The 15964-nt window shown below is 36.6% G+C and overlaps 1 protein-coding gene across 1 annotated transcript; it reads right to left on the bottom strand.

The window, feature by feature from the left end:
* Positions 1 to 6927: 6927 nt before the first annotated feature.
* LOC104886441 (vacuolar-processing enzyme gamma-isozyme) lies at positions 6928 to 15038 on the bottom strand. The gene is made up of 9 exons (XM_010670894.3): positions 14800 to 15038; positions 14514 to 14678; positions 14236 to 14392; positions 13624 to 13709; positions 12959 to 13158; positions 12428 to 12476; positions 11374 to 11592; positions 8417 to 8623; positions 6928 to 7304 (listed from the first exon to the last, which is right to left on the bottom strand). Exons 1-9 carry the CDS (start codon positions 14989 to 14991, stop codon positions 7158 to 7160), a joined length of 1422 nt encoding a protein of 473 aa, XP_010669196.2. The 5' UTR covers positions 14992 to 15038; the 3' UTR covers positions 6928 to 7157.
* Positions 15039 to 15964: the final 926 nt, after the last annotated feature.

The raw sequence follows: 15964 nt of genomic DNA, 5'->3' as shown, positions 1-15964 counted from the left end.
GGTCTGCCCAATCACTCATCCGACTCGAGTGATTTCTATTCTCAATAAGCTTCCGGAGCGGTTGTCCGGTTAGGACTTTGATGGGATGTGCTTGAAAATAGGGCTTGAGCTTCCGGCTCGCCATTACCAAGGCAAAGACCATTTTCTCAACATCGCTGTACTTCGCTTCGGCCCCCCTATAGGCGTGGCTGATGAAGTAAACAGGATGTTGCTTTCCTTCTCGCTCGGCTATTAGGACGGCGCTTAGAGCATAGTCCGAGACAGCCAAGTAGATAAACAGGGGTTCCCCGGCAAGGGGGAGATCAGTTTGGGCAAAGATGCCAAGTGATTCTTGAGGTCAGCGAAGGCTTGCTCGGCTTCGTCATCCCATGCGAACTCTTTTCGCTTCAGGGCCTTGAAGAACAACAAGCTTTTATCGGCCGACCGGGAGAGGAACCGACCGAGTGCCGCTAAGCAGCCGGTTAGGCGCTGTACTTCCCGAACATTCCGAGGCGATTTCATTTCTAAGACCGCTTTGATTTTGTCCGGGTTGGCCTCTATACCTCTCTCATCCAGAAATCCGAGGCACTTTCCCCCTTTAACTCCGAAGACGCATTTTTTAGGGTTGAGCATCATTCGGTATTTCCTTAGGGTGCTCAGCGTTTCTTTCAGATCTGCAGGTGATCCGACTGGGCCTTGCTTTTGACTATCATATCGTCAAACTATACCTCAATGTTCCGACCCAATTGGTCGCTGAAGATTTTGTTGACGGTACGCTGATATGTCGCCCCGGCATTTTTGAGGCCGAATGGCATCATTTTGTAGCAATAGACACCCTGGGGAGTGATGAAGCGTATGAACCCTATCCTTCTCGGCCATGGGAATTTGATGATAGCCGGCATTTGCATCCATGAAGCTGAGAAGGGCGTGCCCTGCCGTTGAATCGACCAGCCTATCGATCTTTGGCAGAGGGTGATTGTCTTTTGGGCAGGCTTTGTTTAAGTCGGTGAAGTCGACACACATTCGCCATGCCCCACTCGGCTTTTTGACCAAGACCAACTTGGCCAGCCATTCCGAGTATTGACACTCTTCTATGAAACCCGCTCGAGCAGCTTCTTGACTTCTGCTGCTGCCGCGGCATTTCTTTCGGGACCTTGGTGCCTGAGCTTCTGCTTGATAGGTCTGAACCCCTCTTTGATGTTAAGCTCATGGCACATGATTTTGGGTCGAGCCCCGGCATTTCTGTGGCCTCATAGGCAAAGACATCTTGGTACTCCGTGAGCACTTGGATGATATCTTGCCTTGTTTGCGGGTCCATGGCCTTGCCTACCCTGACAGTCCGACCGGGGTCCTGGCCGATCGCGACTTCTTCGTCCTCTTCGGCTGGTTGAGGACGTTCATATTGCTTGGGGTTTTCAGTTATGTACACCCCGAGGCTCGTTGAGGGCTGACCCCCTTCATACTTTCTTTTTTTCGAGTCCTTTTGGACGTCGTTGTCCGAGTCCTTTTGGACGTCGGTATTTTTTAGGCTATTCACATAGCACTCTCTTGCGGCCTGTTGGTCGCCTTGAATTTTTCCTACCTTCCCGTCATCAGTCTCAAACTGCAAGAGGAGCTGGTAGGTGGAGATGGCGGCCTTGGCCTTGTTTAGCATGGGCCTCCCCATTATTATGTTGTAAGGCAAAGGGATGTCTACCACCAAGAAGTCGATCGGTAGGCTTCTCCCCTTACCCTTTTCACCCATCCGAGTGGGTAATTTTATTGATCCGACCGGGTGGACAGAGTTGCCCCCGAAGCCTATGAGCGGCTGAGCCATGGGGGTAACATCCCGTTCGGTGTACTTCAGCTTTTTGAGGCAGTCAAGGGTGATTATATCAGCGGATGAGCCGCTATCCACCAATACCCTCTTCACCTTTGTATTCGCTACCTTGAGCTCGATGACAAGGGGGTCGTCGTGCGGAACAGCAACGTCCGACTAGGTTCCCCAAATGTCATGACGGGGCAGCTGCTCGGGGAGCTGAACATCAAGCACCTGATGTTTAAGGTTCTGGAGGTGAGCCTTGCGCGCTCGGCCGGTTAGGCCTCCCGACGCAAATCCTCCAGCGATGACACCAATGAAGCCTTCGGTGTCCCACTGTTCGACTGACCCACCTTTTGCTTTCCCTTTTCCTCGCTCGAACGCTTGAGGTAGTGGTTGAGCTTGCCCTGGTCGGCCAGACCGTTCAAGGATTTCTTGAGCTCCCGACAGTCTTGGTGGTGTGCCACATTCCTTGTGGTAGTCACACCACAAACTTTTGTCCCTCCGAGACGATGACGTCCGGATGGGCGTTGGCCTGGGAAGCCAATTTTTGTCCCGGATGCCAAAGTAGATTTCCTTCCGGTTTTTATTGAATCGGGGGTCGTTGCCATTATCAGTGAGCCGATCCCCTCGGCCCCCTGTTCTTTGATGCTTAGGCTGACCCGCTGATTCCCTTCATCCTTCCTTTTCTTGCCAACCTCGTCCGAGTAACGGCAGATATCCGTTGCTTGGATGAATCTTTGGCCCGAGCCATGGCTTCCGAGTAAGTCTTGACTTCATTCTCGGCCAATGACCATCTGAGCCGACCCGGTTGGAGGCCGGACATGAGGGCAGCGAAGGCTACAGCGTCCTGTAGGTCGGTTATTTTGAGAGACTCTTCGTTGAACCTCTTGATGTAGTCCGACAAGGATTCATTCTTGTCTTGCTTCACCCCCATGAGGTGAAGGCTGGTTTTTCTTTGCCTCTTTCCCGCTACGAACTGATGGATGAAGAGGTGCTCCAATATGGCGAAGTCAGTGATGACCCCGCCGGCAGTTCTTGGAACCAATTCAGAGCCAACCCTCTGAGGGTGGTAGGGAAGAAGCGGCACCAAGTGGCCTCGCAGCTTGTCTGCACGCTCATTTGAGCCTTGTAACTAGCCATATGATCATCTGGGTCGGTTAGGCCCGCAAATGGCTCGATCAGGGGGGTTTTAATTTTACCCGGAGGTTGGGTCCCTAGGATTTCCTGACTGAAGGGGATCAGGAACTTGAGCCCTCCTCCAGCTAGCCTAGGGGCTGAGAATGAGCCGAGTCCCCTTGGCCCTCTCGGTCATTTGCTTTCTTCCTGAGGAACTCCCGAGCGTCATAGCCTTGGCTGAGGCGCTTCTTGTTGTTAAGGAATCTCGGGCATCTTGGGGTTTCCGACCCGCACCCCCCTTGGGGATTTAGATACATGGGTCTCTGCATGCTGACGGGCCGACCCCTGTCGCGCGACTTTTCCTTTCCCGGTGGCTCGGGTCTCTCGCATCGGACCGTGGCCGGCTAGGCTGCGGGTCTCGATTAGAACGAGAGTTGTCCCTCTGAGAGCGGACGACCGTGCGCTCCCTGGGTCATGCTGATTGAGCGGGACGACTTGTTGTGGTGCCTCTGCTGAAGCATGGCCATCATGTCCATCATACCCTTTTGGAATGTCTCCGGAGCTGAGCCGTGATAAGGGCCAGGTCAGACGCGAAGAGCGGCTGAGGCTCCACATGCTGGATATGCTGGGACACTGACCGAGGGTCCAGAGTTTGGACGGTAGGTGACCTCCGAGCGGTGAGGGAGTCCGCTCGGCCTCTCGGTTATGCGCAGGCGAATGGCCTCGCTCCGGTCGGGGATTGGGGGATCCCGATTATGTGCGGGCGAGTGGCCTCTCTCTGGCCGAGAGACCTGCTCGGAGGCTGGCTTGCCGCGAGTGTTTTTGGTTGGTGCCATGGTCAATTGGCGTTCTGAGCTGAGTAGCTGAGAATAAATCTGAGTGAGTGGTGGCGAAGTAACTTTTTGTACTATCCCCACAGACGGCGCCAAACTGTTTCTGTCTAGAAATTAAGGGTTCTGATTCCTTTGCTTAGGGATACCGGGTCAGATTCGAATGTCCTGAGTTCAAAGTCCGTACGCCGGAATCCTGCAAAAGTAACGGTTAGACTGCCCCGGGGGTTGTTCCGGGATCGCCTCTCCGACGCTCAAGTCAGTGATCAAGCTTAGAGAGATAAAGTCTAGAGAGAGATGCTCTGGTTTGTTAGGTAAGAATTCAATACCTTCTCATTGATGAGGGGGTTGAGTATTTATAGTGCTGGGATATCCCAACTGTAGGCCAGCTGGGGGCACTGACAGCTGGAATGCACCATCACAGGTGGGGCCCACTGGAGGTTCTAAGGCCTTTATTGGGCTGGATTATCCTTGGTAAGCTTAAACCAGGAAATAAGCCCAAACAAGTATCAAATGCCATATACTATCAAAATACTACTAGTATCAAATAGTAACGTTATAATAAATGTGAGGACATTTGACATTCGAAAGCGGTGTCAACTGTCGAATTATGAGTGAATTTGTTTGCCATGCCTAGATATTTTCAAATGTATGTTTATGTTTGAAGTCTTTTTTCCTGATTTTCAAAATTTGTTTCCTTATTTGACATGATTAATTTAATAACTACCCAGAATTTAATTTATCTAATCATGCCAAAAAAAAAAAAGGAAAAATTTTCATGATAGCCTACACATATTTCTAGAATAACACTTTTCACATTAATTAGATTTTTCTAGCGTGCGCAATTGAAAATAGATAATTTTCTAGAGCTTTTATTTGAGGTTTAGAGTTGTTTTAAGGCATGTTCGGCAAAAGTAGATGTTAGTTGTTGGAGTAGTTGTCAGCTGTTCGGGTAGCTGTTAGCTGTCGGCTAGTAGTTGTTAGCTCTTAACTGTGAAATTAGTTGTTTACCATATAAGTGTTCAGTAAAAGTAGTTGTTATGCTTATATATGATAAAAATAACCTATTTTTTCATTATAATATTCATTATAATTATATGATTAATTACTATATGGTTAAATCAAATGTTTATATTATGAACACAATGCAATATTTTCTTGTCATAACTGATAAATTTTAGTTGGATTTTGCGACTCTTAATATGATATATATTCAAATGTATACACTTTATAAAAACTAAAACCAACCTGTAATGAATAAAATATGAAAAATTAAAATTAATCCAATAATTCAATAATGTTGTCATGCAGAGGAAACGTAATAGCTCCTGAATATATGATATTTTGTTAATCGCAAAATTTTATCCTTTAAAAGTGAGATTTTTTTCCTTTGAAAAAAAAATAAAAAAAGTAGAACGCTACTTACAGAAACTGAACACTATAAAATACTCCCTCCATCCTTTATTAGTTTACCCCTTTTGACTTTTCACATTTATCGATGTAAAACTTTGAGTAATAATATCTCTAATTATGTATTTGTAAAAATTATAAAAATTAGATATTCCAAAACTATATATTGAAACGAATCAAACAATATCACATATGATTATATTTTCCTTACATATAAAGTACAAATGACGGTCAAAGTAATAAAGATGAATAGTGTTATAAGTCAAAGTGGGTAAACTAATGAAGGACGGGGGTAGTATAACATTTGGGAAAAATTATCCAAAAGCTATTTGAAATTCCAACAGCTACTCCAACCTCTACCATGCCAAACACTTAATTAGTGTTTTGACCTAGTCAAAACACTAAAAGCTAGTGCAAAAGTTGTTACCGAACAGACCCTTAGTATACCCGATAATAAGCAGGGTCTTGTAAGAACAAGTTTCTAGTGTATAGAGTTGCCATGTATAGTACTCTATATGATATCTTTTTGGTAATAATACAAGGTTACTCTTTTTTCTAATAATATAACTCAATGCAATTTCATTTAAATTTTTTTACCAAAAACTAAGATGACAATTTTGAAAACAATTTGGATTTATTGGATATTTTCATAAAAAGTTGTTTTACAAGAAATATAATGTGTGCTTTCATTATATTAATATTTATTAAATTGACAACGAAGATGATGTATTTTTTTCATAATAAAAACATTATAAAATTTCATGAGGGTGTTTTGTGATTTCATATTGATATATGCATCATAAAAGACTTTTTCACATCATGAATATTTGTTTCCTTATATGACAAAATCTCTTACCAAAATCTAAAATAGCTAATTTTGTTTAGAATTAATGGTTAGTTTCCAAGATCATAATTGATAGTTTCAACTTTCAAAACAAATAGTCATCCCACATGACTATGTTTCTTCTTATAAATTGAAAAATTTGAGAAGGTTCTCTTAAAGCATGAATAGTTTCAAGAGTCGAAGTGAGAAAAAGAAAAAAATAGTTGATGTATTGTATTTTTATGTAGGTTTTAGAGGTATTTAGGTTGCATTTTAGGAATATTTAGGTGCATTATAGTTCATAATTGCATACTATTACATAATTTGCAAAATATTACTCATTTTGTGTGTTTTTGATATATATTCTTTGATGAATTTCATGTATTAAGAACATAATTAGAGTGTCATTGGACAAACTTGAGTGATTAGGATTAGGAGCAATTGAAAGTAAGCTACATTGATAAGGATCATTACACATATATTTAACTGCAATTTTGTGATTTCATATATGATAATACTTTGGACGTGGTTATATCATGCAGGGAGTTGCTTCGAGAACTCAAAGGCGTTAGACTTTCATTTGAAGGAAGAGGAGCAAACAAGCTTGCGGATAGTGTGGCAAAGTATGCAAAAGGAATGACAGATGGTTTTAACAAGCTATGTATTTTGATCACCTCACCCCTGGCTTGTAATAACATTTTGATGGATGATAAACAAAACTTGTATTCTAGCATGGTTGGTAGGGGTTTGGACTCACTCCAAACCGAAATTACCCATCCTAGGGCTGTAATGAACTAATTTTTGTTAATAGTATTGCTCCTTTTTCTAAAAAAAAAGAAAAATAAGTTTTGGTTTGATTTAGGACATGGAAATGATTGTCAAAACCCACTTTTAATTTGATAATCGATAATGCGGACTTGCGGAGGATAGTTGATATTGGCTAACACAAAAATCACAAAGACCTAATATGGGAAGCTTTAACAACTTTATATAATAATTTTACACTTGTTCATTGCTTGCAAATTGTAATAAAGTAGAAACTAGAAACAAAGCTTAGTTTGCGCATACTATATATGGACATTCTTGCGCATGCGCTTCTATAGTGCGTTGTATTGTTAATATCCCACGGTTCATTATATATCTCACATACACACGTATTTATTTTTGGTTACAGGTTGTTGAGGCTTATGCGCACTTCTTAATTGAAGTTGTTCCCACACAATTGTGATGCTACTTTAGCCAATTGAGCTTGTTGCACCCCAGCATTGCACATGTTTGCAAATGCCCGCATATGTTTCTTTCCATAGGTGGAGAGTGGTCCACAATGTGTCTTATAAGTGTCAACCTACATGAAGTATTTTTTAACACTACATTAGTATCCGAAAACAGAAAAAAAAAAAAAAAAAAAAAGGCATAAAATTGGCCGCAGATTATGGTCAATAACTTTTCTTGAAGTAACATATTTTTCTTTTTTATAGGTCAAAGCTAACTTTCCTGCTTTTTTATAAAACAATATCGCTAGGTGCATAATATCAATGAGAAACTTTTCGGTGCTATAAATTTAAATAGATATAAATTCATCAAATTTTGATTGGAATAATAGTATACTCATATGATAATTAATTTTTCTATTTATAAGTCTAATTTATTCAATTAAATCCAAACGCATAAAATAGACTCTTTATATTACGTTTTGTTCTTACTTTGATATTGGTAAGTTATCAAGTGATGTGAGTTAGTGGTGAGGACAACTATAATCAAATGTGTTGCTTTTGTCTAAAAATAGAGAAAACCAAACAAACAGAGATCCCAAAAACGAAAGTAAGAACAAGGAAAAGAAAGAGTACACTACTACAAAACATGATAGATGTGATAATATTGCATATGTTAATGAAGTATTGCTCTACAGTCTGCACTACTACAAAGCATTATAGATGTGAATATTGCATATGTTAATGAAGTATTAGTGTACACTACTAGAAATTACTAATCTTAGTATATCTACTAAAATTTTTATATAGAAGCATAAAAACGATGAGGTGACTATTTCACAGATCAATATGAAATATGTATGTCTTCCATTGTCAAATTTATTTATACTAGGATGATAATAATATAAAAACAAGAAATTTGAATCATGACGAAATTTATCAAAGAAATTACTAAATTTAGTATATCTACTGATAGCTAGTTTTATCATACCCCTACAAGAGGTGGGTAATCAAACAAAGTTGAATCATGATCAATTATCATGCTATAATTTACATTTTTCAACTTCGCACTAGATTAAAAATTGTGAAAAATTAATAAAATTAATTAAGAAATTTATAAATAATAATATGTTTGATAAATGTAACTTACTCCGTCCATCGCTGGAACCAAAACACTATTTTTTTCTATAAACAACGCAATAAACGAGACATTTAACCAAAAAACGATAGAGAAGTTCATATATACCAGTGTTTTGAAACAATCCCAATCGTCCACGACTGGTTGTCCCGCTGATCGAACGGTTTTAATCATCTGAATACCATTATCATCACCAAAAACAGCTTTTCCAATCTCTTCAAAGGTACAGTCTACCTGCTCCCTATGAGATATTGCATCTTCCAACTCCTTTTCATATTGTTTTCTCTTAACAGACCCTTCCGGAGCTCTCAAAACCTGTTTTTCACAATTATCGGAAAAAAATATATTAGAACGGCTGCCCCAAAAAAAAAAAGAAATCGGAGCTTAGACCGACCAATTGCCAATTTTGTGGTAGATAATCTATATATATATATATCTAAAATCCAAGACAAACAAATATCATGCTGCCACGTGTATTCTCCCCTTCTCCACACAATCAAATGAGACGCTAAACAATAAAAATGTGTGTTTCAAGACTTGAATTTATGACCTCTCATTTGATATTGTAATGCACTAACCAACTCCACTACAATACTCGGTTGATGTATTTTTTGAGGAAAAAATCACTTAAAGACAAGATAATATTTCCATTTTTGAAGACTTTAAAGACACTTTGGTAAATAATCCGGGACATATTGTTCGGGACACGAACAAGTTATAGTTTAAAAGTTCTCTAAATTTGTCATTGATGTAACCTTTTGATATAAGGATATGGATTATAATTTATAAGATAACATTACTTATGTATGTGCATTCAGTCTCTATCACTTTGGAAAATAAAGGTGGTACCATTTGGGACGATTCGCAGAACAATAAATAACATATTCCACCAACATAATCCTAAATTCTATAAAAACACTACGCGTTGATTAAGAATAGTTGGCAAAACCTTGTTTTGTGAAAACATAGAGCTTCACTAATAAATATGGGATCGTTTGGTTTAAAATATGAAATGGAAAGGGAATGGATACAAATAGAGGAGGGAAATGATAACAAAGATGGTTACCTTTATTGAGTGTTTGGTTCAAGCCAAGGAATGAAAATGAAGGGCAACCATTAACTTCAAATAATGGATTTTGCTACTTGAGGGGGAGGGAAGATAACAAATTGGGGGAATCCATTACCATCAAGTAATGGTAAGGGATTGACGAGGGGTTGAACCAAACAAGAAGAAAGGAAATCGGTAATTGATTCTATTTCTTGAAATCCAAAAATAGTGAACCAAACGACCCCCGATTTTTTTTTTTTTTTTTTGGTTTAGTACAAGTGGGAAATAGGTTAATGAGCCCAATTAGCTATATGAGCCATGTTATCATTATAGCAAATTGACAAGTATATTTTTATTTAGTTATTCTTTGTAGATTCCCTCCGTTTTGTAATATAGTGCTCACATTCTTTTTTGGGTATTTCAAAATATTGTGTTTGTTTTCTTTTTTATTAATTACTTGGACTAAATTATCCTCAATATCTACACAAACTTTTCAAAACACCCCTACTTTTCTTTCAAAATATGTGCTCTATCTATTTATTGTTTTACCATTACATGAAACATTCATTACTTTTTGACTTTTTGAAAAGGAAAAATAAAATAAGAACTAGTTACAAGACAAAAGTAATACTTTCTTAGATTTTTTTTTTGAGAAATCCTACTACTCCTTTTATTTTCTTTAATTCCTGCGAAAAATGAGAAGTGAACACTATAACACAAAGATATTACTAACTAGTGTACCTTTTATATTGAATTACGTCAAAGATGATCACTTTACCAATTGTATAACAGGTAAATTAAAATCCCTTCATATGGATCTATTTGAAAGGGTCATGTGTTCTAGCATTAAAGCAACAACATGGCACAATATAAAGAAAACACCTTTTAAATATGTAAATAGTATTTTGATCCAGACGATGTCTCGGGTCAGTTACAATACACAAATACTTTTGTATTTTTCGTTCATTAAGAAATTGAAAAATTCACGTCATGACATGATAAGTAAAAAAATCTAAAAGGTTTAAGTTTGAAAATAATAGCTTAAAAAGAATTGTGGTCAGATAATATGACATCAATAGTCTCTTGTTAGGCGTACGTAATAAGAGTGTTTAGAGATGTATATACTTGTTTAAATCTTTTTACTCAATTTTTAAAAGACTTTATCATATTGTATTTGAAACATTAAAAAATAAAGCCATAATGTATTGATGGTTAATCTCTTCTTTTCATTTCAAAGGTCACGTGTTCGATACCTTGCAGTTATACAATATTTATATTTTTTAAAAGAGGGGTAGACATGGAAATAAAGCATTTGCATTAGAAATTTGAGGAGAGTATCATGTGGCACATCGACTTATTCAGGTATGCCTTTTTAATATATTTGTATACACTAGTTTTTAGGCCCAGGCTACAATTCGGGTTAATTATATTTTTCATTTACTAATGTTTTACTTTCAAATAATTACATCAAATATGACTTAGTTTAGTGATTAAGACTTTGGTATATAAACTTGAAGTCACGGGATCAAATATTCTACAGTTCATTTTTAAATTCTTTTTTATTGTATACGTACTACATGTCTACATTGAATAAAATATCCTAAGCGAGAGCGTCATGTGGCACCATTCATTACTTAGAAACACTTTTAATATATAAGAACTAGTTATTAGGCCCGGGCTATGCCCCGGATAAGAAAAAATTTCATTTATTAATATAATACTTTATGATAATAATACTAAATACAACTTAGCCTAGTGGTTAAAAGTTTAGTACATGTACTTGAGGTCTCAAGATCAAATCCTATTATGTGCAATTTCTTAATTTTTTTATGCACGCCTTTTAATATATTGTATAGATATGTATAAATACTCAATACAAAGTGGTTTTAGCTTATAAATTGTTTATTAGTTTCAAAGAAATTATATCAGATTAAGACATTATACAAATCCTAAGACACAATTTCTTGTGCAAAAGACAAGAGTTACTTATTGCATGCAAAAGGATAGATAGACAAACCTTTCGTCTTAAATAGAGAATGTCAGCTTCATGTTGTTCAACAGCAGCTATTGATGATATTGGCTTGTGACTACCCTTTCCCCCTTTATTGTGATGCTTATGGGCCGAATTAGGGGCTGAGCCCAAATATAGTGACAGAGGTTCCGCATTGAAGTTCATATTACCATATTCCATGACGTGTGATCCATGATCTCCTCCAGCTGCGGTCCGTTTCTTTACCTGTCAATATTGTTTTGGATAAAATATAATTTAGTGAGAAATGGATATGCCAAAAATATAAGCGTGGATACAACTTTTTTCATACAAATATATCGTGAATATACTTTCTTTTTTACTCATTGCTCATTTATATCCTTTAAATAAGCAAAGGATCAAAAGAAGTCTGTATAATATACTCGAGCGTATGATGATTGTTCTCTAAGATGGAAGTATATGAAAAGAGAACAAGATATCAAGTAAAGAAACAATTAGAAAATAAGGTACTTTTAGATTGAAAGATAAGATCCATTATCAAGAGAATTATTTTTTACTCTTTACAAATCAAATGTAGGATAACAAAATATTAGTTTTCTTGAAATTAATTTGATTCAAACCAAACAAACAAAAAACACTATTTCGTACAGTTTTTCAAAATATATATCGTTTATTAGGTAAATAAAAATCTTTTGCAACTGGGGGAAATTTTGGGATTCTCTTTGCAATGAGCAAGAATCAAATTCTTGTTATGAGGATAAGTGGAAGGAGGGTCTCCAACCAACTAGACCCATTTTAATTTTAAGATTTCTAATAAATATTGGGAGGACAATCTATTTATCCTAATTGGAAGAGCTTTTGTACATTTGAAGGAGATAGTTACATCTATCTTCTAGATATATTATCCGTTTTGATGGAAAGTTAAAAATTATATATGATCATTGGATGATCGATCCTCCTTACTGAAGTCTACTCCTTCATTAAGTCGCTTGCAAATTATTGTTCAAATTATTCTATGTACGTGTTATGGGCTTAATGTGAGATTACGCTAATCATATAATAAAGATTCGCAAATTCTTACCACTTGATATTGTTGTGCTAATGTCTCGGTGTCGGCGTTATGTATCTCACTGTTCAACATTGAAGAAAAGGAAGACCAACATATCAGTCTATACAATCTCTCTATTTCATTGTCATAAGTCATAAGTCATAAGTCGTAACTCATAACATCAACATCAACATCAACATCAACATCAACATCAACATCCATGTTGTTAGAGATAAAATGACTATGTATAGGCACACGTTCATTAAAGAAGTATATGATAAGGCCGTGTTTAATATCATAATATAAAAAAGTTTTATTTCAAAATTCAATCACATTAAAAATCTTAAATGATTTTCTCTATCTTCCGTATTTATCCTTATTTATTATTCTCAAATGTAATCTTGTTCGATTATGTTATATTTTAGTGAAATCTTGAAATTTTTAACCTATATCTAGTGGCATAGGTTAGACATAGGTTAGAAAAGTCTAATTAAGAAATATTAACAAGAAAAATAGTGGCAAAAATATGAACTTATTTTTGAAGGAAAGAATAAAATTACGTACATGTCCTCCATCCAAGCAACACTATACAAGTCACCCAAACATGTATCAAATTCAGAAGGAGGACTCGGATCAAAGCCTGGGCAATAAACTGCCCAACTACTTTCATCAGGATTTGATGCAGTTGTTACGTATATATTCCAATCTTTGGGCAGAAGACCCGCAAATAGACTACCAGCTTCACATGCTTCTACATATATTACCTGCACATTTGTAAACAAAACTTTACCAAAACTATCCAAGGAATTATATATACACACACAATTATAGACGACAGTTGCAAGCAAAGCCCCGAGGGTTGATACTTGCGACAGGCGAAAATATAAGGGTGAATTTCACGTCCAATCGGTCCAATAACGTTCAATTAGCAATAATTGGACTTGTGTGTCATATAAGTCTAAAATTTTTATCATATACCCGGATGTACAGTGAATATGGTACATTTAAGACTATTTTTTATTCATTGTTCATTTGAATCATCCAAATAAGCTCAATATAGTAAAAAAAAAAAAAAAGGAGAGTTCCTGATGACCTAAAATCAGTTTTGGGTGTACTATACACATGGTACTGTGTGTATGATGAATCAACCTTTCATAAGTCACATATTAGAGTCCTTACCAATTATAACAACAAACAACCTTGGTACAACATAAACATAGAGAGCTTACCATGCTTTTGTATGTTCCCATAAGGTGCTTTTTCTTCAAGGTGTTGATCAAATCTTTCGCATATAGATCGTCGTCATTAGGCATAGCTTTTGTCACACGAGTAATTTTTCGAGGATATAAAGGTCAGTTCAACATACTTAATTAGTAAAAAAAGTTACTTTCCTCCTTCTCAAATACTCTTTACACATATTACGGTGCACAACTTTAAGAAACATTGTTGTTTCATTATCAATTTTTTTATATTAAAAAGGTAAATGTTATGCAATCATAGAAGTTAGAGGAATGTTCTTTTCATTGCAAATGTTGATTTATGAAAGAATGTATTGGGGCTACTTTTTTCCTTTTTTTAATGAAATATAGTATATATGTGGGACCTTTCAGCTTTTGATAGTACGAGTGAAAATTTGTATTGATATATTAGTGGATAAATGATTATTAAGATTTTAAATATAAAGTTTATTAGAAGATAAATGAGAAAGAAAAGTGTAAATAGTATTTTGATATAGAAGGAATATTTATGTACAAAAAGTTACTTAGTAAAAAAAGTTACTTAGTACCTATTTATGTAAAAAAAGTTACTTAGCACCTAATTATGTAAAAAAAGTTACTTACTTAGTACACCAGGACTACCATGGTCGGAGTAGTAAATAAAAATTCGATCATTTGGGCCACTATCCACAACTTTACCGCTACCTCCTTTTATAGCTGTTTTATTTCCAAGTATGGCAGCTAAAAGATTGAGAGTTGTCAAACTGTCACCCGTATAATCCTACATAAGGAAGATAATACCGTATGAACAACTCAAAGTAATCAAGAAGCTAAGAATATATAGATTCAACCTACCAATAACTTATACTATAACGTAAATAAGAAGTGATGTTAAACCATACCTTGGGAACTCCTTTGTAAACATCTCCTCCTTTTGGGTTATTTATGATAGTCCCTTTTCTTGGATTTTCATCGTTATGAGCAATGTCATCATACATGAAAACAATGATATTTTCATCTTTGAGACCACCTCTCTTCAAGATTTGGTAAGCATGGCATATATCAGCCTGTAAAAGAATTGAGAAAAAAAAGGAATGAACTAAGTGTTCTTTATTGTCACGTCGAAAGACCTTATTTGAACTTATTAGTCCTTATTTGAACTAAATGATAAAAGACGATGAACAATACCTGATGTCTATAATTACCAAAACCCATCGAACCAGCCACAAGTACAGCCCATTTTGTTCCTTCATTAGCGGAAGATTTTGACGTAGCTCCAAAAGCTGTTGTCAATGTTTCTTGTGTTAAACGGCTCTCAGCAAGTTGAGTGAGTAATGTCAAGAGCATGAATAAGATAGGAGAGTAGTGGTAGGAAGCCATAAGGAGAACTTTTGATTGTAGTGATATGTGATGCCAGTACTTTGGAATGACAAAGTGGGGTATTTATAGTGTATATATATTGCAATCTACATCAGCAATAGTAACGTATGTTTGATGATTTGATGTGATATTGCATGGAAGATTCCAATTATTAACTAGTTAGCTAAAGAGATGCTAAGTACTATTTGATTACTGAGAAAGTCAAGTCTAAAAGATTGTTCTTCTTGTCAAGTAATTATTAATTCCATATTTGCACCATGTGATTAATATCACTATCTTTTGGTTGTGCATATGTATCACTAAAGATGGTAAGTAGTCTAGAATGATAAAGGGAAAGGAGTTCTGGTGTACATTCTACACTTTGCTCTAGTTTAAGTTCTAATGAAGGTTCCATCTACACAATGAGGCACTACACCTAACTATCTAGCTCTCTTTTGTGCTATAAGTTTGTGTGAGCATTCCTTTTGTTGTTATATTCCCATACTAAAAGTAGACTCATATCTACATTTCTTGCGCTTCTATTTTTGCTAATCTTCTATTTATATATTACTCATATGTTAGCTAGAAATCTTTATTTACAAGGACTAGTAGTCCCTTGACGTAGGAAGGTTAGATGCACAGTTCGACGAAGAAGTTCATCGTCGAAAAAGCCTGAAATGATTTCTACTAGTCAAGCTCCTGGTATCAGAATGCGTAATAAAATAACAATTCGGATAGGGAAATGGGCCAACGAGTCCAACACACTACTATATATAATGTGACCTACGGGCTTTGTAAGCCATCTGAGTTCGTTTAAGGCTCGAAAACAAAATTTTAGTAATTTCTGATTTTATTGTTGTCTAATTTTCGTATTAGGGTCTTGTTTAGACTATTTAAATGTGTTTTAGCCGTAATTAAGAGGCAGCTTTTATTCTAATAATAATATTTGAGAGTTCAACTCTTTTTGGTGGATTCCGGAGTTTCTACAGATTTC

This window comes from Beta vulgaris, chromosome 2 (genome assembly GCF_026745355.1).
Source record: "Beta vulgaris subsp. vulgaris cultivar EL10 chromosome 2, EL10.2, whole genome shotgun sequence".
In the NCBI taxonomy this organism is placed as follows: domain Eukaryota; kingdom Viridiplantae; phylum Streptophyta; class Magnoliopsida; order Caryophyllales; family Amaranthaceae; genus Beta; species Beta vulgaris.
The sequence above is the reverse complement of the archived record's forward strand: the minus strand, read 5'-3'. Positions and strand labels throughout refer to the sequence as shown.

Bases quoted from the DNA above. Each gene is read 5' to 3' on its own strand.
- LOC104886441 (XM_010670894.3), bottom strand. From the start codon at position 14,991: ATGGCTTCCTACCACTACTCTCCTATCTTATTCATGCTCTTGACATTA. The intron at 14,679-14,799 runs GTATTGTTCATC...ATTCTTTTACAG, and splicing joins TTGGTAATTATAGACATCAG to GCTGATATATGCCATGCTTA. The intron at 14,393-14,513 runs GTATGGTTTAAC...TTCCTTATGTAG, and splicing joins TTTACAAAGGAGTTCCCAAG to GATTATACGGGTGACAGTTT.